This window comes from Xyrauchen texanus, chromosome 31 (genome assembly GCF_025860055.1).
Source record: "Xyrauchen texanus isolate HMW12.3.18 chromosome 31, RBS_HiC_50CHRs, whole genome shotgun sequence".
NCBI classification, from domain to species: domain Eukaryota; kingdom Metazoa; phylum Chordata; class Actinopteri; order Cypriniformes; family Catostomidae; genus Xyrauchen; species Xyrauchen texanus.
Genome location: NC_068306.1, coordinates 19824214 through 19851339, shown reverse-complemented (window position 1 = coordinate 19851339; position 27126 = coordinate 19824214). Strand labels below are relative to the sequence as shown.

General features: G+C 37.8%; 1 protein-coding gene and 2 non-coding genes across 3 annotated transcripts in view; 1 reads left to right on the top strand and 2 right to left on the bottom strand.

Moving 5' to 3' along the window:
- Positions 1-4466: 4466 nt before the first annotated feature.
- trnav-cac (transfer RNA valine (anticodon CAC)) lies at positions 4467-4539 on the bottom strand. Its single transcript has one exon. It is a non-coding gene; the product is annotated as a tRNA-Val (tRNA).
- A 417-nt stretch (positions 4540-4956) lies between these two features.
- On the top strand, positions 4957-5029 carry trnav-cac (transfer RNA valine (anticodon CAC)). Its single transcript has one exon. It is a non-coding gene; the product is annotated as a tRNA-Val (tRNA).
- A 1969-nt stretch (positions 5030-6998) lies between these two features.
- LOC127625244 (collagen alpha-1(XXIII) chain) overlaps positions 6999-27126 on the bottom strand; it is a 124460-nt gene continuing 104332 nt past the window's right edge. The window contains exons 5-30 of the mRNA XM_052100406.1: positions 26613-26639; positions 24200-24226; positions 23417-23443; positions 21518-21544; positions 20845-20871; positions 19155-19214; positions 18097-18213; positions 16096-16122; positions 15916-15942; positions 15646-15699; positions 15505-15567; positions 15301-15336; positions 15125-15196; positions 14633-14677; positions 14363-14407; positions 14170-14250; positions 13789-13842; positions 13585-13641; positions 13461-13487; positions 13271-13339; positions 13022-13084; positions 12627-12653; positions 12493-12546; positions 12264-12350; positions 10420-10458; positions 6999-9817 (exon numbers count right to left, since the gene is read on the bottom strand). Coding sequence (XP_051956366.1) covers positions 9767-9817; positions 10420-10458; positions 12264-12350; positions 12493-12546; positions 12627-12653; positions 13022-13084; positions 13271-13339; positions 13461-13487; positions 13585-13641; positions 13789-13842; positions 14170-14250; positions 14363-14407; positions 14633-14677; positions 15125-15196; positions 15301-15336; positions 15505-15567; positions 15646-15699; positions 15916-15942; positions 16096-16122; positions 18097-18213; positions 19155-19214; positions 20845-20871; positions 21518-21544; positions 23417-23443; positions 24200-24226; positions 26613-26639 — 1290 coding nt within the window. The 3' untranslated portion in view covers positions 6999-9766. The remainder of the gene's footprint in view (positions 9818-10419; positions 10459-12263; positions 12351-12492; positions 12547-12626; positions 12654-13021; positions 13085-13270; positions 13340-13460; positions 13488-13584; positions 13642-13788; positions 13843-14169; positions 14251-14362; positions 14408-14632; positions 14678-15124; positions 15197-15300; positions 15337-15504; positions 15568-15645; positions 15700-15915; positions 15943-16095; positions 16123-18096; positions 18214-19154; positions 19215-20844; positions 20872-21517; positions 21545-23416; positions 23444-24199; positions 24227-26612; positions 26640-27126) is intronic.

Below are 27126 nucleotides of genomic sequence, written 5' to 3'. Positions count from 1 at the left end.
GTACAGGCCTCAGTGTAATGCTTATTCCTAAACGTGAATCCGACCATCACCCTTGGTGAGACAGAACCGTGACTCATCAGTGAAGAGCACTTTTTGCCAGTCCTGTCTGGTCCAGCGAAGGTGGGTTTGTGCCCATAGGCGACATTGTCTGATAAGGACCTGCCATACAACAGGCCTACAAGCCCTCACTCCAGCCTCCCTCAGCCTGCTGCGGACAGTCTGAGCACTGATGGAGGGATTGTGCTTTCTTGGCCTAACTCGGGCAGTTGTTGTTGCCATCCTGTACCTGTCCCGCAGGTATGATATTCGATATCGGTATGTACCGATCCCGTGCAGGTGTTGTTTCATGTGGTCTGCCACTGCAAGGATGATCTGCTGTCCTTCCTGTCTCCCTGTAGTGCTGTCTTAGGTGTCTCACAGTACGGACATTGCAATTTATTGCCCTGGCCACATCTGTAGTCCTCACGCCTCCATGAAGCATGCCTAAGGCACATTCACGCAGATGAGCAGGGACCCTGGGCATCTTTTTTTGGTGTTTATCAGAGTCAGTAGAAACGTCTCTTTATTGTCCCGAGTTTTTATAACTGTGACCTTAATTGCCTACCATCTGTAAGCTGTTAGTTTCTTAACGACTGTTCCGCAGGTGCATGTTCATTAATTGTTTACAGTTCATTGAACAAGCTTGGAAAACATTGTTTAAATCATTTACAATATAGATCTGTAAAGTTATTTGGATTTTTACAAAATTATCTTTAAAATTCAGTGTCCTGAAAAAGGGATGTTTCTTTTTTGCTGAGTTTATATACTTATGCCCTTCCCTTTAAATAAGGGCTCCCCAACCATCCCGAAATGGTTACAATGGTTACTAGTGCTATGGATGCAATATATTTTTGGCCACACGTAGATTTCACAGCGCTGTTCTGAGTTTTCTGAAGAAAGTCTCAAAGATAAGGAGCATAAGGACATTCGCTGCGTTTACAAAGATGACACGCGTTTATTTTTACCCAAATGGCTCAAAAGAACATTTATTTCATTTTGTAAAAAAAAACACAACTTTAACGGAATTGCCTTTTCCTGAGGGTTATTTTTGCAAGATGTCTTTTCATCCCAGATGACCTATGCTCAGAGACCACCAGTGTTGCGACAAACCGATCAGGTAAACTACACACCCCATATTTTTATTCGAAAAAGAACCAAGTTCATTTTTTATAGTATGTTTTGAATGAAATGTAAAGTTAAATTTAGTTAAAACAGAAACATCGAATGCATTTATTGCACATATTTTAATGCATTTATTGTTTGATCAACAGTCAGTGGCGCAACTAGAGTTTTTTATTTGAGGTGGCCAGGGGGGTGGCCACTGCTACTTTCGGGTGTCCACACACACACACACACACACACACATTGTTGGTTTTCCATGTTTTATGGGGCATTTCCATAATGATATTTATACTGTACAAACTCTATTTTATATCCCCTAAACCTATCCATCACTTAAATATATAAATGTAAGAAAATGTGGTATGTATGATTTACAAGCTGTTTTTCTGGTATTGATAGTAATAACACACACACACACACACACACACACACACACACACACACACACACACACACACACACACACACACACACTCTCTCACACAGTACTCACATGGAGGAAAGTATTGGGTCACTCTGTTTGTGTCTACAAGTGTTGAACATCCTAAATATTTTCAGACAATAAAGCTTAAGTACCAAGGGTAGCATGTGTCTGTTACATTAGCATGTGTCTGTTACATTAAATGCTGAGTTTATTTACAAAAAACCAAACATTTACAAAAAAATACATAAAAGAATTTCACACAGTACTTACAGAGAGGAAAGAATTTAGAAGTGTTTATAAGTGTTGAACATCTACTGGCAGCTCTGGCTCACTGTCTTTCTCAGAACAAGAGGTCTCTGTGTCATCCCTTGATACATCTTTTTATAACACAAGAACAATTTGTGTATTATCACAATATAAATGCCACAGCCATCAACAACAAATACACACACGAACCAACATTTTAAACGTCCAAACCTGTATGACTGACTTTCTTCTGCTGAACACTATAATATATTATATTTTGAAGCATGCTGGTAACCAAACAGTTTTGGTTCCCAATCACTTCCATAGTATAGAAAAAAAAATACAATGGAAGTCGACGGGAACCCAAAACTATTTGGTTACCAACATGCTTCAAAATATCTTCTTTTGTGTTCAGCAGAAGAAGGTCAAACAGGTTTGGAATGGCATGAGTGTGAGTAAATTATTATTATATTATTTTGGGGTGAACTATCCTTTTAATCTGACAAAATCATCTCAACGTAAATTCCTGAACTTGGCATGTGACTGACTGCCTGTGTCTGGTAGATCCTCTGACCTGTTGGTGGTCCTGAAGTCTGACCACACTGACTCTGACTAGCATCTAGGGAGCTGCTCTGGGGTCCAGTGGTGATGCAAGGGCTGGGGTCTGTTTGTACCTGATCTGCCTGTTTGTGCTTCTTTAAAAAGAAATCTCCCTTTAAAAATATATCTCTCCCTTTCTTTTCATGTTTAATTGATCCTGTGCTAAAATATGACAGCCTATGGTTACATCTAATCAGCCAATTACCAAAATCTTTATCTTAATTACAAATCCTCATTTTCATAACTGCACATTAAAATCAACTACCATTGCTAGCCCTACACTGAACTGAAGTAACTGAACTAGCTAATCGATTTCAAACTGCTAAATGTTTACTCGCTGAATCTGTATCCTACTTCCCCACAAACATTTGTATACTGTAACTTCCATACTATACGATATATGCATGTATTACTAGCACAGATGTAATCGTAAGGATTGTTATGCTAAATTGCGAAACGATCTCTCTAATCTGATTAACCTGTAGCCTATTGGAGCCTTATTAACTCACACAGCGTCTCATAAAATGTATTCAGCAAACAAACATGATGCTAAAATATGACATTTTCTTATTCTTCTGTATCTTGCAACTATATTCTCTCGTCCTCGGCTCGTCGTCCGTTTGAAAACTGCGCGAGCTGCCGGCGAACGTAAAAAAATAAAAATAAAAACTTCAAAGAAGTTCAACTTCTTTTGACAAGTCCAGTGCCACCCTGGACACCCCTCTGGCTCCGCCTCTGTCAACAGTAGTCCTAAACCACATAGTAAACCATGCTCATGCACATATACCATGCTACTATTTGAGTCTGTAAATTTGAATGTTTGGTCATTAATCTTGAATTTATGAAATTCTGAACACTGCTAGGCTTATATTAAGCACATCCAGTGTGACACATACATGTCACACTGGATATGCTTAATACAAGCCTCCATTCAAAACTTGATATTGTGAAAATATTTTTACGAAACACCATACATAACTATATGCTTTACATTTAATTTATTATTACACTGCCCACCAGTATTTTATTTTATAAAGAATTTACTAGGTTTTAAATTGTGGTCAATAATTTTAAATAATAATCATGATTAGGCAAACGTGGGTTGTTTTAAGGTTTTTAACTCTAATTAATTTCTTTAATTAATACAATTTTCTAATCTACTAATGGTACTTCTCAGGCCAACAGCATGAATAAAACAATCCCCCCCCTGGGAGAATCAAAGTATCTTTCAGGAAAGGCCCATCAGGCCATTTACATCAAGACCCATCTGAAGAGGCAAGAAGGTTAAAAGACTTGCATAACAAGTCAACACCTCAATCTTGTCAGCAGCAATTCCTGTTTGGTTATATTATGGGGGTCAGACAAGCAAGAGATGTTAGCATAGCTTGCAGCAGTATCTTTTAAAGCAGAAAAGCCAGCTTACTGTTGCTCCTCCAACCTCACCAACTGCCTCTGATCAGCCAGGTAAGTGAAAGCATTTTTGAAAACAGTATTAAAACTACAAATAACAATATATTGTACAGGTGCTCCTGAAGCCACTGGATCTACAGACATGTCTAGACTCTAGAGCAAGAGGTTATGTTCCACATCGGTTTTGGAGGTTTGTTTTATTACCCACAAATGATCCTCCGTTATTTTTTTCCTAATACATTTGTTTGGCAGCCTGTTCTGCTAACCAATCTTAATCTTGAGTGAACTTCATGAATTGTATACATTTGCATAAATCTATGTGGCTTGTTTGTTTTCCTCGTCAGGTCAGAAACTCAGGACATGATGTGTCTGCTAATGTCTCCTTCCCGTTGAGTTGGATACGTAGGACAAGGGTGTGTCTACCCAGGGTACATATTTATCCCTTTCTGATGAGGAGGAGATTGAAATCTGGTGCCTTTCCGGTCTTGGAGTGTGATTGGCCACTGGTGTCAGAAGTAGCCACAGTGCTGCCCACCCTAGTGTGGAACTCATTTGCATATTTATGATGTAAAATAATGCTAATTAATTAAGATAAAATTAACTGTGTTAACAACAAAAGAAAAGATGTTTCCGCCCGGTTTCGAACCGGGGACCTTTCGCGTGTGAGGCGAACGTGATAACCACTACACTACGGAAACGATATGTATTTGTTGTAATATGCTTAGAGTGTTCCTCGAGGCAAAAGCATCCAAAGCGCATCCAAGCACTTGGTTAATTTATATAAAGATTTTCTTTATAGGTTTGCTCCCTGTTTCAAAGGATTATAGGTTATTTACCTTCCCTATCCAAGTGTCTTCTAAACTAGTCGCCTTTCACATAGGCTAAATCAAAAATATGAATAAACACCAGCACGTCCCAAACACTTAATAAACGCCTTTTCGTCAATATAGGAAGACTCGCTATCTTCTGCACTCAACAGGAGTCAAGAAACACGTATTTCTGTTCTTTCCGCAAAGTACCGATATAACTGCGCGCACTTGAAAATTGATACAGTAAAGGTCAGTCACTGTAATCTATAATCCTTTGAAACAGGGATTTTACAGTACATGCATATCGTTTCCGTAGTGTAGTGGTTATCACGTTCGCCTCACACGCGAAAGGTCCCCGGTTCGAAACCGGGCGGAAACATTTTTTCTTTCGTTGTTAACACAGTTAATATTATCTTAATTTATTTGCATTATTTTATATGATGAATGCTATGTTTCAACACTATTGATCATGTAATTACCATATAACACAATATTATATTCCTAATGACAAAGGGATGGAGCTGAAAGTATTTTGGTGATGACAGCCTGCTTGTTTCTATAAGCTCAGGCTGAGGTGGATAACACCACAAGGAGACCATATTCATGAGGTGTCTTACTGGTTGTGATCCTGGCCAGAGCCTCATGGATTCCCACTCTGTTTTCATCCAAAATTTTTGATGGAGGGAACAGTCCCAGTGGCTAATATCTTGAGTGTAGCTGGGCACAGGTGCAGTATGCACTGACAGTGCAGCTAGTGGTGGTGCCATGGGTACTGATTGCACAGCTGGTGGTGGTACAGTGGACAGTTGTACAGAGGTTTTATGCAGTGAGCAAGGCCAAGGCATGGGCTGCTAGTATATAAATGGTCTGCACTTATATAGCGCCTTTTTAACCTTAGCTGTATTCAAAACGTTTCATTCACCCATTCACACACACATTCATACTCCAATGACGGCATGCAAGGCGCTATCCTGCCATTGGGAGCAATTTGGGGTTCAGTGTCTTGCCCAAGTACACTTCGGCATGTGGAGTCGTGTGGGCCGGGAATCGAATCAACAATCCTGTGATTAGTGGCTGACCACCTGAGCCACAGCCACAAATTATGTTATGGCTGGCTTGACCGCAGTCATGTCGATGGAAAACAAATCGCACACATTTTCTTGCTCGATTCACTTCAATAACTATTCAAAGCCATATTATGGAAATGTGATAAATACAATTATTAATATGGACAGTTGTTTTTAAATGGCACGTACAATATGGTACATGAATCGCCTTTTTATTGGACGTAGGCCTACGGTGAAAATTTTAAAACGGCCGCTTTTTAAACTGAACAGTCTCGAACACAACGGATTAAACAGACGTGGGTTTAATTAAGATATATTGGTGTGGTTTTTGCTTTGATAAACTATCACTAGCTTACTTGTAAATTAATAGTGTTTCCTATTCCATGTGTTCTGGCGATGGCCATGTGAAGAATGGAAAGAATTTAATCGCACACTAAAATTAGTTTTTCTCTTAAGAGTTTTTAAAACGTGTGACATGAAGACATAAACTCCTGCTATTATAATTAGAGACATCGCATAACTTTACCTTAAAGTGACTGGCAACAATGTCATTGCCTAGTTGCTCATATCCAGTTTTTAGAGGGAAAATAACAAGAAACAGACTGGGTCGGAAATAATTTCGATGTCATATAGAAACTAGACAAATTGGGAGAATCCGCTTCTCCAACCACTGTCCCTTGCATTGATGTAATAGCCTACTACACAAACTTCCGAAAGTTATAAAATCTGTCACACCCTCTCTCTGGTTTGCACACAGGCACATTATCTCTCACTCACATAATGAATGATGTGGGTTCCACCAACCAACTGGTGTTTGTAGAGTATTTGATTGGTTTTTAAGAACGCCAATTCTTTATTTTGAGCCAATCATAACATCCTTTTCACAAAGTTACTGTGTCGAACAAGTCGACTTCGATTCTAGGACGAGTCAGTGTCGAGGATACGACTCTTTTGGAGTCGACTCCACATCACTCTCAAGTCTCCTCAGTTTTTTCTCCCATCTAAGAAACACACTGTCTATATAAAGTGGTAAGTCAATTAAACACCATAAACTGTAAGCAAATTTTACAATTTAAATTTTGAATTTGTACAGTTATTTTAATTTGCTTGGTTGTTTGTGTTTGACTTGTAGCTACACATGATAGAGTGTACTTGGATTAAGCCACTAACTTTGTTGAGCAAAACTTTCATAAATGATATCTAACAAATCTGTTAAAGAAAGACACAATTCCAAAGACTGAAAAAGAAAAGACAAATGTAAATGAAATAAAAATAGTTTTATTACATTGTTATCATTTTCCATATTAATGTAACATCTCTTCTGCTGGGAGTTGTTTGTCACACTGGGAGTTGGGGATGCAGAATTAATCAGAAAAATAATCGAGATTACAAATACATTAGAATTGTCGCAATTATATAATCTTGAAAAGCGTCAACATCGTTCCATATAGGTGTACTCCTACTGCACCAAAATGTTCTATTTTCAACATATTTTGGGGGGCCGTTGTGTGCAATAATGCAAAGACAATCTGATGCTCACTATCTAAATTATGCTGTGTCAAATTTATAAAAAATTGTACATACACAATGCATGGTACAGAGTTATTAACACAATGAATCTTCATAGCTTAAAAGAAGTAAATAGTAATTATAAAATATATTCATTTCATTTACACAAACTTAATATCATATTTATTTGGAAAGCAAACCAACTCTCACCAAAGCAATGAATAAAATATCAAAGTAGTCTATTCCTTATGAAGCTACACAATGTAATTATTATTATTTTTTTCATAAAATCACAAAGTCAAAATTATAAATGAGCAAGTACACCAACAATCCATCTTTCAAACCATGTTTTTGCCTTACCCTGATTCATTACGGTAAACCTATAATCATGGTTCGAATTACGTGGGAGCCAGTGGGAGCTGAGCTCCCATTGAGAGAGGATGAGCTCCCATGAAAGCAGTAAAATCATACACCTGTGGGGGTCTCTAAAAATCATCAGCACCATTATTTTAAATTACAAATAAAGCATTTTTTTCCTTCAATATATTCCTTCAATGTTTATGTTAACCCTTTTGCACGTATGATCGATCAACACCGGTGTGATTAGAACGGTCAGTGCATCACGTGATCAACTGCTAAATTCAAACGTGCTTTCGAGCTTTGGCTGGCGCTGAGCCAGAGACAGACGCGCTCAGTGCTGCTGTCATGTATCACAACCATAGACAGATCAACTGTTCTGTGTTTTCAACCACATAATGTTTATTTTAGGTTTCAGACATTTAAATACACATAAGTACTAGCAAAAAAATATTTGGAGTTTGTAAAATACACACTAATGTCTAGGGAAGCGGCAATAATAATCCTTTCCATTAACGTTACGTTACAATAAGACACGTTTTCATATCAGATACACATTGTGTAAGTAGCTTTACATTTTACTCTATTCTTCTCCCAGTTCACCGGCCACTTACTTTCATGTATTTCGTGAGAAGTTGAGGAATTGACGTGTAGTAAAATAACATGGCGCCGCCCATCGCACATACAGCTCAACTAACTTAACGCGATCGTTATAAAGGCGTTTAAACAACAAAACACATCCACTTGCACATATTTGACAATCGGAATATCAGTGTTTCATGTTATAGCTAATACATTTGTGAATATTTTGTATAAAAAGGAAAAATGACATAAAAGCAGATCATCATTCATTCATTCAGTCACCTAGAATAACTCACGCTGGGGGATCAGTTAGAATATTTTAGAAATAGTGTAAAGTTCAGAACCAGCAACCATGCCACCAAAAATAAAAAGACTGCTACCAACATCAGGTACAACTTTGGCAAAATTCGGGTTTATTTAAAAAAAACAAAAAACATCATCAGTGGACAGTCTACTCATTTCTCTACTCCTGTATTAATAAACATTGAAATCAAAAGAATCAAGTGCAGTGTTAAGCAATTATTTATCACACACACCACGCCTGCTTATAGGCTACTTTTTTTTTTTTTTTTAAGAGACCCCCACAAAGATGAAATCATAATTCGAACCCTGCCTATAATAATAATTTATATTTTACAGCTGTCGGGACAGATTTGGCGGAAATTGCACACATCTGTCATTCGTCCGTGCGTCTTTACATCATATCCAAGAAGATCCAGCTATTACAGCGCATGTGCAGTATATGAGCAGTGATTAGTGTGGTAGTAGTTTGAAGCTGAAAGCTTGTAGCTACAACAAATGCGTAAAATTAACCATGGATCATTCAAAAAAGCAACCCTCTGGGGAATCACAGGTTTTCAGGATAAAGAAACCTCGAACAGAGAAGACATGTGTCTACAAGCAAAAAGGGAAATCGACAGAGCCTGTTATACAACACGAAACAACATTGTATTGGCTTTTCAGAGGTGGCGAATATATATATAATGCCAATCTCTAAACCAGTTACTACTTTTACTTAAATGAACAATGTAATACTTCAAAATGTGTATGTATCTTTTACAAACTTTAAACAAAAGGAATGTAGAAAAGAAACAATTGTATGATATCATAGAAAATGGATGGTACATGTTATTAACACAATGAATCTTAAAATAAGTGAATAGTAATTATAAAACATATTCATTTAATTTACAAAAACTTCATATAATGTTGTTTATTTGGGAAGCAAACCAACCCTCACCAAAGCAATGAATAAAAGATCAAAGTAGTTTATTCATTATGAGGGTTCTTATGAACACTAGGACTTTCAACAACACCAAACAAATTGTATTAATGATAATATACCTGATATTAGTTATTATACAAAACTTTTCTCACCACTCCACAGATATATTTGATTGAGAAATGGAACAAAACAAATTATTATGTTTTCTATTGACAACATTTCCTGAGTACAAATTTGTCCATACGTACACCAGTACAAATCCAGAGCAACACCCATTCTGGTGTCCTGCCTGTATTACAGACGAGCCCTTCAATTTGGGGGATCCAACTGACCATTGGCAAAGCATGCTCCCTCCATGAAGCCCATTCAGAGTCCTTTAGGGCTGAGATGGTTTCTTGGCTTTGCCCCCATGCCCTGAAGCCTCCTCCTTATAAAGCAAACATTTAATGAAGATTGGATGGGGTTGGTTGTTTCAAATGTGTCCAAGACAAGTAAGTCAACAGCCAGTGAAGAAGTCATCATTTGCAGACACATTGGACAGACTGTTAGATGGTTCAGGGTTATTTTGGGTTAAGACCCATTTTCTCCTTAAGGACAGCAGCAGCATTCTCTGCATCCACAAGCAGTTCACGTCTCTTTTCAGTATCAGTACAAGTCTCAGTATCTATAATACTCTCTTGATTGCCATAATTGTTATTCTGACAGTGTAGACCCCATCTTTTGTTAATGCAGCAATACAGACATATTATTTTTTCAGGAGTCTCCCGTATGCAAACCCATTTTATTAAATAAGAGATGATTAAACATTCAGATGAAAAAAGCAAATGTTATTGGCAAAATATATATCAATATGTACAAATTCCATGCTCCAGGTTAGTCATTACTGCAAGAGAGCAAGAGGACAACTGTGTTAGGAGACACACACAAGAAGCAGTCACAGTTGCAAACACAATATTGTCACAATTTAATGTTCATGGTTATCTATTTGGAGTCACACTTTCTCTGAATATATGTCATAAAATGACAAACCTTATGCCAGCATCCAGGTATGGGCAAACCATCTCGCCCCTGTGAACAGACAGGAGAATAAATTACTTAAATGTTCAATGGCACCTACTCATGGGACAAGGATCACACAACAAACCACCAAATATTATGAGACTGAAGGAAAGACACCTGCTCTGTTACAAAAACTAGTGAGCTGCCTACTGAGGCAGTCTTTTAAGGCATCATAGGTATTTTACTCCTTTGTAGTGAAGGCATTCCAATAATGAAATGCTTGGTTAAAAAAAATAAATTTAAGATTGTGGATGAGGTGAGAGAAATATTGATTAATAATACTTAATATTTAATTCAAATTTAAAAAGTATAGATTTCAAAATAGCTCAGGGTAATTATATAATATAATATCTGTGTTATGTATTTTAATTAGTGCTGCAAATCAATTCAAACTTTAAGTCATACTAATTGCTTGACAATAATCATGTGTCAATATTTGCTGGGACCACTCCCAAGAAGATAATTTAAAATAAATGATAAAAGTTACATTTATATATTTACAGTAAATTATTAATACATTTTAATAAATATAATAATTCAGATATTTCAAATACATTTGTTTAAGCAGACAAGGAAAGCATTGATTTATGTGGTTCTCAATTCGGTCCTTAAGACCCAACACTGCACATTTTGGATGTAACCCTTTCTGACACACCCAATTTAAGCTTTGAGTCTCCACTAATGAGCTGATGAGTTGAATCAGGTGTGTTTGATTAAGGAGACATCCAAAATGTATAGTGTTGGGTGGCCTCCAAGACAGGTTTTACACAATACAAAAAATGGCTTTAATAGTTAATGTATTGCTTGTTTATTTCCATGACATTGCACTGCCCCCTGCTGTCTGCAACTTGCAAAAACATGTAGTTGGTACTTGTATCTTGAATTGCTCAAATGGAAGGATTTTTGCATGGTCAGGGGCATGATTAATATATATATATAAGCTCTATTGAGTTGCTGCAGAGCATTCTAAATTAGTCACTTATGAGGCTCCATCATGATAAGGATATTGCCTGTGTTGGCAGTATGTAGTGAGGGCAGCTTACTACGTTTAAGAACAGAGCTGCCAGGCCACAGAGAAACACTTTTGGTAGGAAGTCTGAATGTTAACCAAAACACACATCATGCTAACAATACCAAGAGTAAAATAGACCCATTCCCTTACAATGCTGTCACATTTAGTCAAAGAGCTCACTACAGTCACTACAGCTCAGCCTTACAAAATCACAAAACCTAGGTGGCTACCGTTCTGTGACCTATTCTCACAGGGCAAGGCTTAGATCTGATTTAAACTCATTGAGGTTGGAATTCAATTGTGTTTGAGGCATAACTTGTGAATTCTTAGAGATACAAGTTATAGAATTGTTCTGAAGCAATGATCCATGCCAAGCCGTCTGAGTCAGATCTCATGGTTGTGTAAAGGGGAACTTGATGCACCAGGATGGAAACACCAAATGACGCAGGTAAGCACACACACACAAGATAAAATACTGTACCAAATGGCAGGGGGCATCTGTTGGAGCCCTTGCCTCCCCACCACATTCTCTACATCCATTGGTGCCCTGTCAGCGGAACCCATCCATGTCAAATCTCAGTTGCAGTAAACTATGGACACACATGCCTGCTAACCTTGCCACAAACTTTTTTTAAATACTTTATATGAATGCATTTACAAAGGAAGTTTCTATGTCATTAATCAACAATCCACAGAATGTGGTACTTTTTACTTTCTTGAGAAGATACTTATGTGACACTGGAAATTTTCCAAGAAACACATATATAATGCAGAAGATGGTGGTATGATTTATTTGACATACCACAGGACAAGGCTGATCAAGTCCTGGAAGTCCTTGCTCTCCCTTCTGTCCTTTCAGGCCTTTCTTTCCCATTGTACCTCGCTCACCCTAAAGAGAGAGAGCGAGAGAGACAAAGGTGTAACAGAGGTATAGAAAATATTACTTTGAATAAAAATGTAGATTGCGGCAGACACAACTTTTAGTGCTTTTTCGTACAAACAGAAGATTTTTATAATACGAAGAACCTAACCCTCTCCCCTTTGTCTCCTCTGTCCCCTTTTTCTCCTTGAAACCCTGGGTATCCCTGACATACGAGAGACATGTTCAGTAAAAAACAACTTTAAATTGTAATCATTGAAAGTAACAGCATATATATTGACTTACGTCTAGTCCTGGTTCACCTTGTTTTCCCTATAAATATAGATATACCATTATAAGAGAAGAAACAACATCGATATGGGGTTGGAACAGCATGGGCTAAGTAAATGTATTTTTGGGTGAATTATGCCTTTTAATTGTTTTTGGACTTCCCTGCTAAAAAGACCAGCATTACCAGCATTCAGTTCCCATGCTGGTCTAGGCTGGTGCGTGCTGATCTAGCTGGTTTACCAGCATGGTCTTTCAAATGAAGCGGTTTAAGCTCGTTTAAAAGCTTGGTGGAGACACTAGCACACCAGCATTCCTGCTAGGGGAGCAGCACCCAAAACACAACATAAGCTGATGACCAACAATGCTGGTCTTTGCAGCAGAGTCATATCTTAAGGTGTGCAAACACTGACCTTTTCGCCTTTTGCACCTGGCAGACCAACCAACCCATTAGACCCTGGAAAACCTTGAAGACCCTAAGCACAACAAGCAGAATAGTCAATCCAGAATCCAGTCAATAGATTCAACCATTACATAATTTTCCCATTGTTAAATAGTTAAAAAGCTGTTGTGAGACCAGGACATGAGATCCCTGTGTACAAGTCTTGATGTGGTTTCTGTGAATTGGTTTTGAAGCATTGCTCGGTTGGTATGAGTCTTACCCGTGGCCCAGGTGGACCTTTCTCTCCAATTTCCCCCTTTTCTCCTTTCACTGATTCAGCAGGCTCTCCCTGTGTTATATTACACATTTATGTTTAACATTTCACCTCCCATGAAATACATCAAAAGGGTCATTCTTTTTCTTTTTTTTTTTAAAGCAATTTCTTTTCAGCACTGCTTCTACAGTCTCACCTTGGGGCCAGGCAATCCATGATATCCCTGGAAGAAGATAATTGGAAATACATGATTTAGTCTGCTTAGATTCCTTACAAGACCTTATTAGAATAAAGCTGAGGTATTAAATGTTGTTCCTTACTGCTGGTCCAGGTGGTCCAGGAGGCCCTGGAGGGCCAGGCAAAGAGATAATCTGGTCCTGCAAAAGAGATATCAAGATCAATTCACCCAGAGATCAATTCACCCAAGCTACACCTTCAAGGTAATTAAAATGAATGCATTATCACATGCCTGGGAAATGAATGTTAATTTTATAATGACAATGAAAAAAGCGTGTTTAACTCACCAAGCTCTCCTCAAGCCTAGAGTCTCCTTTATCTCCCTTTTGCCCAGTTGCCCCCTAAAATGGTGTGACAAATCAACATTTAATATTATCCTTCAAGGTTGATGGAAGCATTTTGTATGCTGGTATTCCACGGCTCTCTGGAACACTCGATTCTGATTAAACCGATTTCCTACATAGTTGTGATGGTGTCATGGCTCTTGGATCACTCTATGTTCATTTCTTCTAATATAATAAAATCAGTTCCAAGAAAATAAATATTTCATGCCCATTTGTTAAACTTTTTGTAAAGAAGCTGTGTAATAAAAAGAGTAGTATACAGTCTAAACCCTTTAGTGTTGATCTAATCTGTACATTATCCATTACATATTTCTTAATACTCACAGCAGACCCTGTCAGCCCAATGTCCCCTTTTGCTCCTGCTGTTCCAGGCTCTCCTATATCACCCCTCTCTCCCTTAGGGCCCTGGGTGAGACACATCACACTTTTTAAAATGGTTCACTTGGGGGTGTCTCTCTCACATATAAGAGACATTTCAAAAACTGCATGACTGCAAGTATAACCAGACTGTATTTACCTGCTTTCCTTCTGGGCCTGTTGCTCCATGTAAGCCCATATCTCCCTATTTCAAAACAATACATCTAATGTAAAAATGTTTCACTGATGATAACTGCCTTTTGATAAAAACCAACAATTAACTACTTTTCACAAAGCTTTAGCAACTTGTTCTGTCCATTTCAACAATGAGAGTTTTCATGCATGAAAGCTAAAACATGTATTGTGTACTTTGCATAAGAGTGTCTGCTTAAATGTATCCCAAAAATGTAAAGATAAATCTAATACGCACTTTTGGCCCTTGTTCTCCCGGAGGTCCTGGAGGGCCTGGAGGCCCCTATAAGTATGGAAGAAAAATCAAGGCAAGCAAGTTAAGTATTGAAGGGTATCAAGTCTACACACTGTAGCTTCAAAATATACTTCCAACTTTTATTTTCACTGCAAATGTATTGTTTTAAGGAGAAATGCACATTTTTATTTTATCAATCAGCTGTTTTAACTGTACTTTGGAATATATGCTTCACATGATCTGTCATTGCATGTTGATGTCAAGCAAACCGGAGAAGTCTTGTGCATACATACATTGGCTTTTCCAAATTTTAGGTTTGGAAGGCTATTTCGTTTTAAAGCGGCACAAATGTAAACCTTTAGATAATTGACAGGTGAGTACTAGTCAGCCCTTTAATGTTGTGCACTTTTGACTACCTCCGTATGTGGCTCTAATAATACAAAGTGTAAACGGGGTAAAAGAAATTCCATATAAGATTCCATTATATTTGTTTACCTGCATAGTTTGGAGTCTTAAGGCCTGATTACTTTCTGTAAAATCAGTAGCCCCATTCTCTCCAGGCAAACCCTGAAGATAGACAGATACAAATGGAGATAAAAATTCTATGTAGCACTTGAGAAGGTAATGGAGAGCAGCATTATGTAATGAGATGGTGGTAAACTGTCTTTCACCTGGGGACCTGGACACCCAACATCTCCCTTTTCACCCTGTGCAAGAGGATCAATAATGACCTTATTATCATTACATTATTAGGACCTTGTTATTATTTTACTATTTTCTGCATTTACATCATCAGTAAACTAACCTCTATATCTCATGAACTGGACAAATGCATCTATTTAGTACAGTTCTCAGTGTCTCAATAGAAAGCTCACCTTTGTGCTAGGGGATCCATCAGTCCCTCTCTTCCCCTCAGGACCTAGCATGCCCTGATCTCCCTGTATGCCAAAAGCAATGCATGAAAGTTTGACCAAAAAAAAAAAAAATGTAGAAATTTAGCAGAACACTAGTCTAACCTTTGGCCCTGGAGGGCCCTGTGGTCCAGGTATGCCATCGGCTCCATTCTTACCCTTAATGAGTAGGCAAGAAGACACATTTAAGTATGTTCTATTTTAAATGCAAAAATTAAGAATTAATTATTTGAGATGCAAATATTGTACAATGACAAGTTGTAAGTTCTTAAAATTACATTTTAATTTTGTGACACACATTTATAGTATATGTATAATTAATAGAGAGAGAGAAAGAAGGGGGTGGAGGTGTGATGTATTAATCAACTATACTACCTGCATGCCAGGTGGCCCTATTTGTCCCTATGGGAAAAAATTGGCATATATTATGGCCATTGTTTAATAAGGGTATTTACATAACTAATTACAATTTTGGACCACAACTTAATAATAATAATAATTTATATAATATATTATATAAAAATGATAGCAAATCAGTATAAAACAAAAATCTACCTCATTTCCATCCTTTCCAGGTGGTCCCTATTATTTAGAAAACAAATATGTCAGAAATTATTTATATTTAAAAAACTGGTATGAGTTTGCTCTGTTAACTGTCAATTAGATGTCAGGCCTCTTTACTTCAATGGTGTACAACATTATAACCACTTATGTGTTTAGTTCAATCAAATTGTATTACTAAAAAAAGTAAAAGTGATCTAGATATTTTTAAATTTAAATAAATCTGGAAAAGCGGCTCTGAAGTCACTCCACCACAGTGGTCTAATTGAAACAGGTTATTTTCTAAAAATCAAACAGGGTTATTTAGCTAATAAACGCAACCTTGGAACACAGTACCTAAAACAGCAGTAAACAACCACAAAATGGCCATTTTAAATCTATTTCAGGCTGTTCTAGCAGGCATACACCAAAAACTCACTACGCACAACAATGCCTATAATCAAATGAAGACATCATGAAAGATTTATATAGCTATTGTTGTAAACAAAACAACAATTCAGTGCTTTGCATTTGTGCACATCAAATGTGGCTAGTAATGACAGTATTAAACTGACAACAGCCATAAATCCTGCAGACACTCAATAGATACCATCTACTGTCAAGGGATGTGCCTGAGTGCCATGGCAATGTCTGATTTTCTAAAGCACTTCTGAGAAGTACAAAGGCATGGCATAGCATCAGGCCTCAAGCAACTAATGAGGTGGTTTCACTTAGGCATATATAAACACAATTTATGTTACAACAACAGGAAATGGCCTTTGAGCTTATTGACCCCAAAACATCTGCTCTCAATATGAGGCACAGAGCAGGGTGAGAAGCTCCATCTGTTTTGCCCTTCATATTGCACCATGCTTTGTTTGGTTTAGATGATAGGCTAAAAAGAAAATGGAAAAGTGTAGAACATATGCTGGAATAAACCGGCTGAAGGAAGCTATGATAATTCTGTAAAGGTGCTGTAAGCAATTTTAGCATTCTGAGGCTTACTTGACTGAGCTTTTGAATTAGCCACGCCCCTCATTCCAAAATCTCGCTCTCCAAAGATCATTTTGAGACCCAAACTGAGCAAAAGAGCAGCATTGTTTGTTCCTGTGGCTGTCAAATTCAACAGTGGCACAATAGCACCCTCAACTGATAAACATTATGAATCATAGTCTCAATGATCCACTTCAAATACACAACTATGTGAACGAGCAAAATGATTGACTGGTGAAAAGCGTCAATGTCCGTGATTCATGGACACATTTTTGTATGCTGTTTACAAAGTCTACAGCTGCCACAGATTGGTGAGATATCTCAGGACACTTATTTCATTAATATCTTTAAAGGAGTAGGACATATTTTTCCATACTTTTCAATGAAAAGAATTGCTTACAGCACCTTTAATGCCCCCATTATGTATGCTGGAGGTGAAGCATCTCACCTCACGGACCATTATATAATGGATGTGCATCACTACGAGGAACCATTGTATGAGTATGCTTACATTGAATCATGGTGTTCTTGATGGATCATCAACAATGAAACTTCTGTCATCATTCACTCATCTCCTCATGTTTTTTAAAACCCATACAACTGTCTTTTTTATCATGTAATACAAAGGTAGATGTTATGTAGAATGTTGGGGACTGACAACCTCCATTGCCATTCACTTTCATTGCTAAAAGGTTTGGAATAATATAAGGGCAAGTAAATAATAGCAACATTTTCACTTTTGGGTGAAATATCGCTTTAATCATTGTATTCCAATGCTCCCCGAGAAAAGCATCTGCACAAATGTGAATGCAAATTAAGTATGAGCTCAGCATTAAGCTCAGAGTTCAGTTCTATGCAGACCGTGTCACAGTGAGAAGCAGCACCTGGTCTTCTGAGCAGGGATCTTCCACACAGTGTGACTCATATATGACTTGCAACAGCTGTAGAATGAGTGAACTCAGTATATGCACAGCTGATGGAAAGGCAGAAGAGACCATGTGAGATAGAAAGTGAGTGTCTCACCGGCTCTCCTGGGTGGCCTTGGGGCCCATCTTTGCCTGTGTTTCCTGGAGGCCCTTCGGGACCAGGTGTTCCTGGAAGTCCTGGGGGACCTGGAGGCCCAGCCTGACCTTGATCACCCTACAGAAAGACAGAGATGGAGAAAATGAACATGGAGGATTTTGAATACTGTCAAGTGAAAAGTAAGACATTTCATTGTTGTTTATGATTTATTAGTTTTATTGTCCATTCCAAATGTTACTCAAATAAATGCTTTTATTTTGCATACATAAGATTTTTGTTTCATATTCATTTCACAGTATATTTATCTCATCTCTGCATCTACTGAAGATGAAATGTTTGGCTGCAGCTTCCAGATAAAGAGATTAAGGTGGAGTAAAAAGCTTCTAGGGCCAAATGCCCAGGTGGAACCTATCTACAAATCATTGTAAGGTTGTAGTTTCTCAAAAAAATTGCCTTTTTAACATAACACAGTTCAACTGCTAAAAAGACAAAAAGCTATTTTGGCTTGCTTGTTTTCTGTGGTTTGTGTAACATGTTTTTGTATCTAATGTCAATAAACACAGCAATTATTCCTCTTTTGAAATTCAAAACAGGCGTGCAACATAGCATCACAAGCTGTTGAGGAGCTAAGGGAGGAATCTTGAGGCCAAGGATACTTACAAGAGTAGCAGAAATGGAAAATAATTAAGAAAAGCAGAGAGGCATGCATGAGTCATTCTCTACCTTATGAAGGCATCTGTGAAAAGTGTGGTAGTCACCTGTAGCCGAGAGAAAGCCATGCTCATAGTGTGGGAAGACCATCTGACAGCAGAGGACAGATAATGAGAAAGACGGACAGAGTGATTAAGAAAGAGAGCAAATAATGTAATCACAGAGAGAAAGAGATAGGCAGAGATTCAGACTGCACCATTATTCCTCAGCATAATGAATTGTGGAATTGAAGGAGACTTTGAGAAAAACAAGGAAGAGTGCAAAGGTTTGAAGACACTGAGATGTTAATAAAATATGAAAGCGGACAGCCGCAGTTGTTGTGGGACAATAGCCTGAGAGTGACAAACCTTCACTGTGAGAATCTGATTACTAAGCAGGCCTGCAGAGGCTGCGTAAGATGGTGGTCCCTGGGAGGTCAGAGGTCATATGGAAGTAAACAGAGACAGGAAATGACATAAAGGAGACAGAGGAGATGATTTGGAAAATGACACTGGATAGAATGCATATGAAGGTTATAAAGGATGACATCTTGTATTGTATTTCTGTGAAAAACTAAGCTTCAACTTGAAACCAAATCATGAGCTATTCTGGATATTTTTGTGTTTTGAGATCTCAAGCTCACACACACCTTCTGGATATGATTAACTTTCAATGGGTACACATGGCAATGAGGTTTGTGTTTGGAGTTGTGGTTAGATAGGTCTGCAATAGATTCAAGAAAGAAAATCTTTCTTGATATACTTTTCTCACAGACTGTCATTGGTTGTTTGTGTGCACTAAAGCCTACTCTGCAGTAACTGTACTAAAACGGCATAGGGAACAACCAATCTAGAGAACTAGATTTTCATATGCGAGAGGTACTTGTCTATGCAAAACTTGCCGCCACATTGCAAGGTTTTCTGGGTGGTTGCCAGGGAGTTTTTATTCGGCTGGTTGCTAGGTACTGCCCTCCCTAAGTCCCTAGATATGATCCGGGTCCCTTTTTCAGTGTAAGTCTCTGGGATTCGTTCACCTGTCTTAAATTCCACTGGGAGTATAATTGCTAGAAATAGCAAATCTCCACTCACAATTTGGGGTATCATTCGTGATCATGTTAGAAACTATGCGGGACAAGTCTGGACAAACCCCTGACCCTAAGTAGGAGAATTAATAATAATAATGATGTCACCCCACTAAAAAGGAGAATTTCATTTATATGACACTACAGAACATTGTTCTTGGCTGCATCTGATGCAAAAGACTACTTTGTGTGTCTCATCTGAAGCTACTTGCTTTGTGTCTGGGCAAAAGTCACAAGTCAAGAGCAAGCACAAGGTCAATCCTCCATCTGCACTACAAACCAAGCCCTGCCATCTGGAAAGAAATGCTTTAATCGACTTCCAGGTCAAGAAGCCGATGTCCCATGAGAGTTTTAATGAATTCAATGGGGTCATACTCCCTTGCTAAACTGTAGTTGAAAATCACTCATTTGGCTCTTGTATCCGCACAAAAAGAGAAACATGGCCCATGGGAGAGGCTGTTTTCTTTTCCTGACTGGTCATGTCGCTACTCCAAATGCTTTGGCTCAGTTTTTACTTTTAGGCTATGTAAAATGACGGCATAAAGCAAAACCAGTGCTGTACATACAACACATTCTTATCATTTAAAGGGGGAGATCAGCCAAGGCAGATGTTTCTAATTGTGGTGAATGGCCATGAGATATGGTGGAAAAGAGGCTTTAGGAGCCAAATGATTTAAATGATGGCTCAAGTTGATATTGATAGAAAAGTGGTACGGTCTTCACTGAGAGATTCCTAATTTGTCAAGGCTCATCATTTGTCCAAGTAGATAAAGAGAACCTGAAGACAGGTTGAGTGAGGGCAGGGAAACAGTGATGGATACCATATTGAGGCTGTAATTTAGCAACAAGCCCTGCCATCTGGAGGAAAACAGCTTTAATTGCCTTCCAAGTCAAGGGGCATCCTCAGATCAGTGCAGCAGAGCAATCTCATGTTTCTTTTGAGATTAAGTACAACATTAGATGTTTGTGACACTCACCCTTGGGCCCATGTCTCCCTGGTCACCCTGTGGAAATAGAAACTCTTAACTTAACTGTTAGATGCAGGATATTTTAAAGGGATCATTCACCCAAAACAGAAAATTCTGTCATCATATCATCACCCTCAGGTGCGTAGATTCTGGGGGGGGGGGGGAATCCCTCCAATAATCAAGACTAGCAAGTACAACCTCCCACACCTCCACCTCACAATACAACCTCTCCCCCATATCAAATAAAATCTATGCCCTTGCTCATCCTCATGTTGTTCCAAACCCTGTATGACGTTTTTTTATAGTACACTTAAAAATTTAATTTAGCAGAATGTCCAAAATAAATATAGACTGGGTCTGTCAAGCTCCAAAAATGACCAAAAACACCATAAGGTATTCCATATGACTCTATATTTAAAAATGTCTTAAGCCAAGCCAAATGTGGTTATGTCCATAGGGTTTGGAATAGCAGATGATAACAGAATTTTTATTTTCAGGAGAATTAATCCTTTAATGTATGCAGTGAATACTGACATGTGCTCCTTCAGAGAATTGTCACTTGATACTGGCTTCTTTTAACATAAGCATTTATTAGAGCAAAACTATAATTGTTATGCCTCAATGGCACAGTAAATTGTAAATATATTGTGCTGGAATGTGTTCTGAAGTGGAGTAAATGTACCTTTTCTCCTTTTTGTCCCAGCATTCCCTGGCAAAAGATGCAAAGTGACAGATTTGAAATAGTTCTAGTCAAGTTTTTGCACACGTTTGCACATGCACTTTATATAGGTATGTTATTTAATCTGTGTAGTCTCATGTGGTTCTGTGTTTGTCCTATGTTGTTTTATGTAGCACCATGGTCCTGGAGGAACGTTGTCTCGTTTCACTGTGTACTGTACTAACTGTATATGGTTGAACGACAATAAAAAACACTTGACTTGAGGGAATAAATGATATTCAAAGCTTTAATCTGGCTTTATTATCTGCAGATCTTCAAACACTGTAATTTTGTGTGCTGTCACATAAATGTGAGTATGTCTCATAAAAGTAAGTATGGGCCACATCACAGAAAAGCAGTGCTGTGGTGTCGCGGGACTGTTCAAAGTATGTCAAACATGAGACTCTGGTCCCAAGTAAACCTACATTTAAGTGTTAAGATGGATTTACTGTCATTACCCATGGTCATGGGACAATTGAAAAACGGTAGAGAGAGAACAGTAGGAGTGTTGGAGTCACCTTTGATCTTTTAAATGTTGGCTAGAGTTGTATACATATAGATTGCAAGGATATGCTGTAAATGGACTGGAAGTTATTATAATTCAACACAATGACTGGAGTGGGTCAATAACTTGAATCCTTTACTCTGAGTTAGTTATTGAGATGGAGAAGCCATATTAGATGATACTGACTCTCTAAACACTCAACGTTACAATCCACAGCCTCTCACACAATACACAGATGGAAAACATTTACATTACATTGAGATGTTACACATCTCTCTTGTTATGCAAGTCCTTTATGCAATTCCCCTTGTTCGTGTGTGCCCAGTCAAAAATACTCCCCTCTTTGTGCTGTCTTTAACCTTCAATGGCCCTTAAAGTAAACACTCTTGACTAAAGTGCCCTTCCACTTTGAGCAAGAAAACAACTGTCCATTTGAGTGTGATTTAAAACTAGTGACTCTAAACTGTGACGTAATTCTCAAAAGCTGTTTTGGTGTTTTGCTGGGATGCTTTAACCAGTTTGTGAGTAGTTCTAAGCAATGGCCTCACATATTTACTCTTGGACTTCAATTTAATGGCTTTTTAAAGAGGCTCCTTCTTTTCGGCTGCTTCATTTCTCCCAGGCAGTGACAGAGCTCTGAAGCCCTCCCTGGCCTCGCCTGAGTAAACATATGCATGGGTATAACAGGAGGACCAGAGACCTGGAGTAATCTGAAATATGCGATTGATCTTATCTAATGGGATCACTGCTGTTCTCTCCGTCTTTACAATGAAGCCCTTATGGATGCGGTAATGGGGTGAAGTTGAACTGGGATGGATATGCATCTTGACTGTGACTCTTTCACAGAGAGATTGGACTGGTCTGGGCTAAATGTTGGTGTAATAGCTAGGGCTTTGTAAGGGACCTCAAATGCTTTTACTTTTATGCATTTGGCAGACTTACAGTGCACTTATTACAGGGACAATCCCCCCGGAGCAACCTGGATTTAAGTGTCTTGCTCAAGGACACAATGGTGGTGGCTGTGGAGATCGAACCAGCGACCTTCTGATTAACAGTTATGTGCTTTAGCCCACTACGCCACCACCACTCCAAACAATTATTCTCTCATTCCATTCTCTCATTCTCTCTGGCATCTTATTCCAGCTCATAAATCCACAGACTGCTGTTTCTGTCTCAATTGGTAGAGCATGGTTCAAGTAATGCCAAGGTCATGTGTTTGATTCCCAGGGAACACACATATTAATAAAATGTATAACTCATAGGTCACTTTGGATAAGAGCATCTGCCAAATGCATTAATATATTATGCAAATGAGTGCATGAAAAAATAATCAGATTTAAAAGGATGAATAATCTTACTTGACTGCCTTTTTGACCTGGAGGTCCCTATGAGGAGAAAAGATAAAAAAATATTTTCTGTGACGTCTTAAGAATGAGCATGCTCTATATAGTGTCATTTATGGACACATGCTTTAACCATTAGTGTTGTAATCGACTGAAATATTCCTAAAGATATGCAAAGTTAAAGGGATAGTTTACCCAAAAATGTAAATGCTGTCATCATTTACTCATCCTCATGTCGTTCCAAACATATATGACTTTCTATCTTCTTTGGAACAGAAAAGGAAATTATTTTCTGAATTCAATACAATGAAGTACACAGAGACTCACTTTATTGCTCAATAAAGCACCCAAAAGTGTAATAAACGTCCATAGACTACTAATATATCAGTGATTTAATTTTTATTTGATAATGACTTAAATTTTGGTCTGTTCATCATAAAAAGTAGTCATATTCCTTCAGAAGTCTTGGTGTATGATGCACTAGTCATATTATTATGACATGGAATATTTTTATGACACTTTTGGGTGATTTATGTAAGCTTCAAAGTAAATCGTTATCATATGCTAGTGTATGGAAATTAGTGATTGCAATGTTCTTTATAATTCCCCCCTTTGTTGACACCAAAAAATAGGAAATCATACAGGTTTGGAATAACATGTTGGTGATTAAATTAAGACATCATTTTCATTTTTGGGTGAACTATTTCTTTAAGACACTTTTGCTTCTGATTTCTAAGAAATATGATCTGGTTTGATACAATTGCATCATGACAAGTGATGACTGATGGGAGTACTTACAGGCTTACCATCCATACCCAATGGACCCTGGCAGAGAAAAAGACAGAAAGAGGAGAGTAGATTGGGAGAAACCGGGCATTAGTAAGTTCAGAGAATCGTTTGAGTTATGCTTTTACTCTCATGACATAAATAAATGAATGACTGCTAAATTTGATATATTACATGTTTTTTTCAGGACAATCATGACAATGAATTACAAATTGAAAGTGAAGATGGACACAAGGCCTGTCCTACTCTGAATTAAACTCTGCAACTACGGTATAGGAAAAATAATAATATAACATAATAAAATCTTTTTTGCCACATAACCTGGGCTGGATTTTATATTATAATTTATAAGACTGATTGTTGATTGTTCATTTGCTTATAAATTAATTAATTTATAATATTTATGTAGCAGCCATAAAAAAGTGCCATGAACATTATAGGGAAAATCCCCCAGTAGCAACCTGGGGCAAGATGCCTTGCTCAGGGGCACAACAGACCCTTTCACATTCCCGCCTTATTTAACAGAGTAAATGAAGCAATCTTTTTTATATTTAGTGTAAATTTATAACATTGTACTTTGTTATATATTTTCCTGGAATACATTTAAAATAATGAGTTACCACAGCTGCGATGAGGCTTCTAACAGCTGCTGAGGGAGTGACAGAAAATGTTGTCTATCTTACTACTGTTATCCAGTGCTCTCTATTTTTGTCTTCTTTTGAAAATCTGTAAAAGTGCAATTGTTGATTTTTTCTTTTGCTGGGTAAGTTATTGTGGTCTCCCATTCAACTTTAACCCGCTATGCATTTACTTCCACTCTCCAAACCCGGATATGTGAAAAGGTTCATAATGATCATGGCTCATGGTTCACTCCTTGTGGGAATCATACCAGAAAACGTACCAGATCTTCGCCTTAACTACTACACCCAACAGGTGCTCCAAACAGTGAGTGGAACATAGTTAAATCTAAAATATTTTTTTTTGTTAAATTTGCCTCCAATAAATTTAGACTACAGGACATGGAGGTTGCTGTCCAAGGCATTGAAGGTGCTGAAAGCGGTCTATGCATGTAGTTCATTGACTTGAGAAGAATAAAGAATAAAAGGTGAAGGAATAAACTAAGCTGAATGTGAAAGCTTTCTGACTGACCCTAACAAAAGGTCATATAGATACAAATGTTCAACAGATGTGCACATGTTAGATCTAAACGCAATGACTCAATAATGAATACGTTACAGAGAACTCTAATACAACGTGTCAAAATTGTACAAACAACATAATGTTGAACAAAAATAAATACAGAGCGATAGAAAATGAGATATTTTATCATACTCTGCTCTGTGTGGCTTTAAGCTGACCAACACATCCTTCATCAGCCAGACAACAAAGATAAAAGAGCTGTTTGTCTTTGTTTGCGTGTGCTTGTATATCGATTTAAAAGTGCTTTCAAAATGAACAAGCGACCAGAGAGCATGCAGTGGTTGCACATGTCGTGCTGGTCAGCGAGAGGGAGATAGAAACAGATGACTTGTGTTGTTTTGAATGCAGTTGGAAATCCGGTGAGGGCCACATGTGGTGGAGTCCTGCACACAGTCCAGTTTGGAGCAGTTCTCTTGTTATCCTTGGAGAGACTTCACACATGCCGATATTTCCCAGTTGATCTTCATGCAGCACAGGGGCTGCCAATGCATGCAACTGATCACATCTGGATCATGCCGACTTGTCAGAGAGACTTCATACAACTAATGCTTTTTTTAAAAGCAGAGCTATTTGATAGCGGAAAGAACAAGAATTCCACAATAAGAATGAGCGATAACTATATTGTCACTATGTTTTTTTATATTGTTCACTATGTTTTTACTTTTGGTCACTATATGATTGACTAAAATAGCCTATTGAATTTTCTTTTACTAATTATGACTCATAACTCCTTTACTCCAGTGCAAACAGAAAATAACTTTCAAATTCATGAGGCATGCAGCTGATTAATACAGTATCGTTTTATATTTCATATAAATTAATATAACATTTTGCGAAGCAAAGCATGAACATCATGGTGGTTAAAAGCCAAAGGGATTGTGTCTCATCTAAAGTAAAGTCCAAGATAAAGAACAGGTTTGTGCATTAATTCAGTCTTTAGTCACATGCTAAATCTTATTGGCCTTTAAACCCAAAAACCTTGTTTTCCCACACAGATCCTACATGACTGATTGGAACGTGTGCTAAACACTGTGCAAAAGAATATTCACTTTTTATTATTATTATTATTATTATTTGTATATGTCCAGCAGGTGGCACACTATGACACTTAAAGCTGCCTTTCACTGCGGTCAGCGCAAATATACTGAGACAGAGCATTTGTGTTCATTTTAAATTACAGATGTGATCACTTGACTATTGGAAGTGGAATGGGAGGGACACTTACCGGGTAACCATCTCGACCTGGAGTGCCCTGTTGTGATTTAATGAAAAGGAAACATTAAAATAATAATAATAATAATAAAACATTTAAAATAAAACATAAGATATGTAGTAACAAACAGAAACATTTGTTTACCTTCCAGTGTAAGGATAGGAAATTAACAAATTGGGCTACATACCACTTGTTCTCATAGCCTCCACTTAAATAAAAAATGAGTTTGTAATACATAAACACTGCTTATGTGACTAATAGGTCATAAAAATAATTAAACGTGTTTAGGGCAACCATGCATGTTTATATGCTCTTTTCCTTTATTACTGTGGCTTTCTGCTCATGTTGTGAAATATGATCCAACCGCAGAAAAGTTTACTGTGCTGCAGTGTTTTTGTATTGCATAATTAAATGTGGGAGAAGTTTGTTGTGTATACAAACAGACATACATGCATAAACACACACATACAAACACATGAACATCTAGTGATAGTGCAAACTTGAGTGAAATCGATTTAGGAATGGT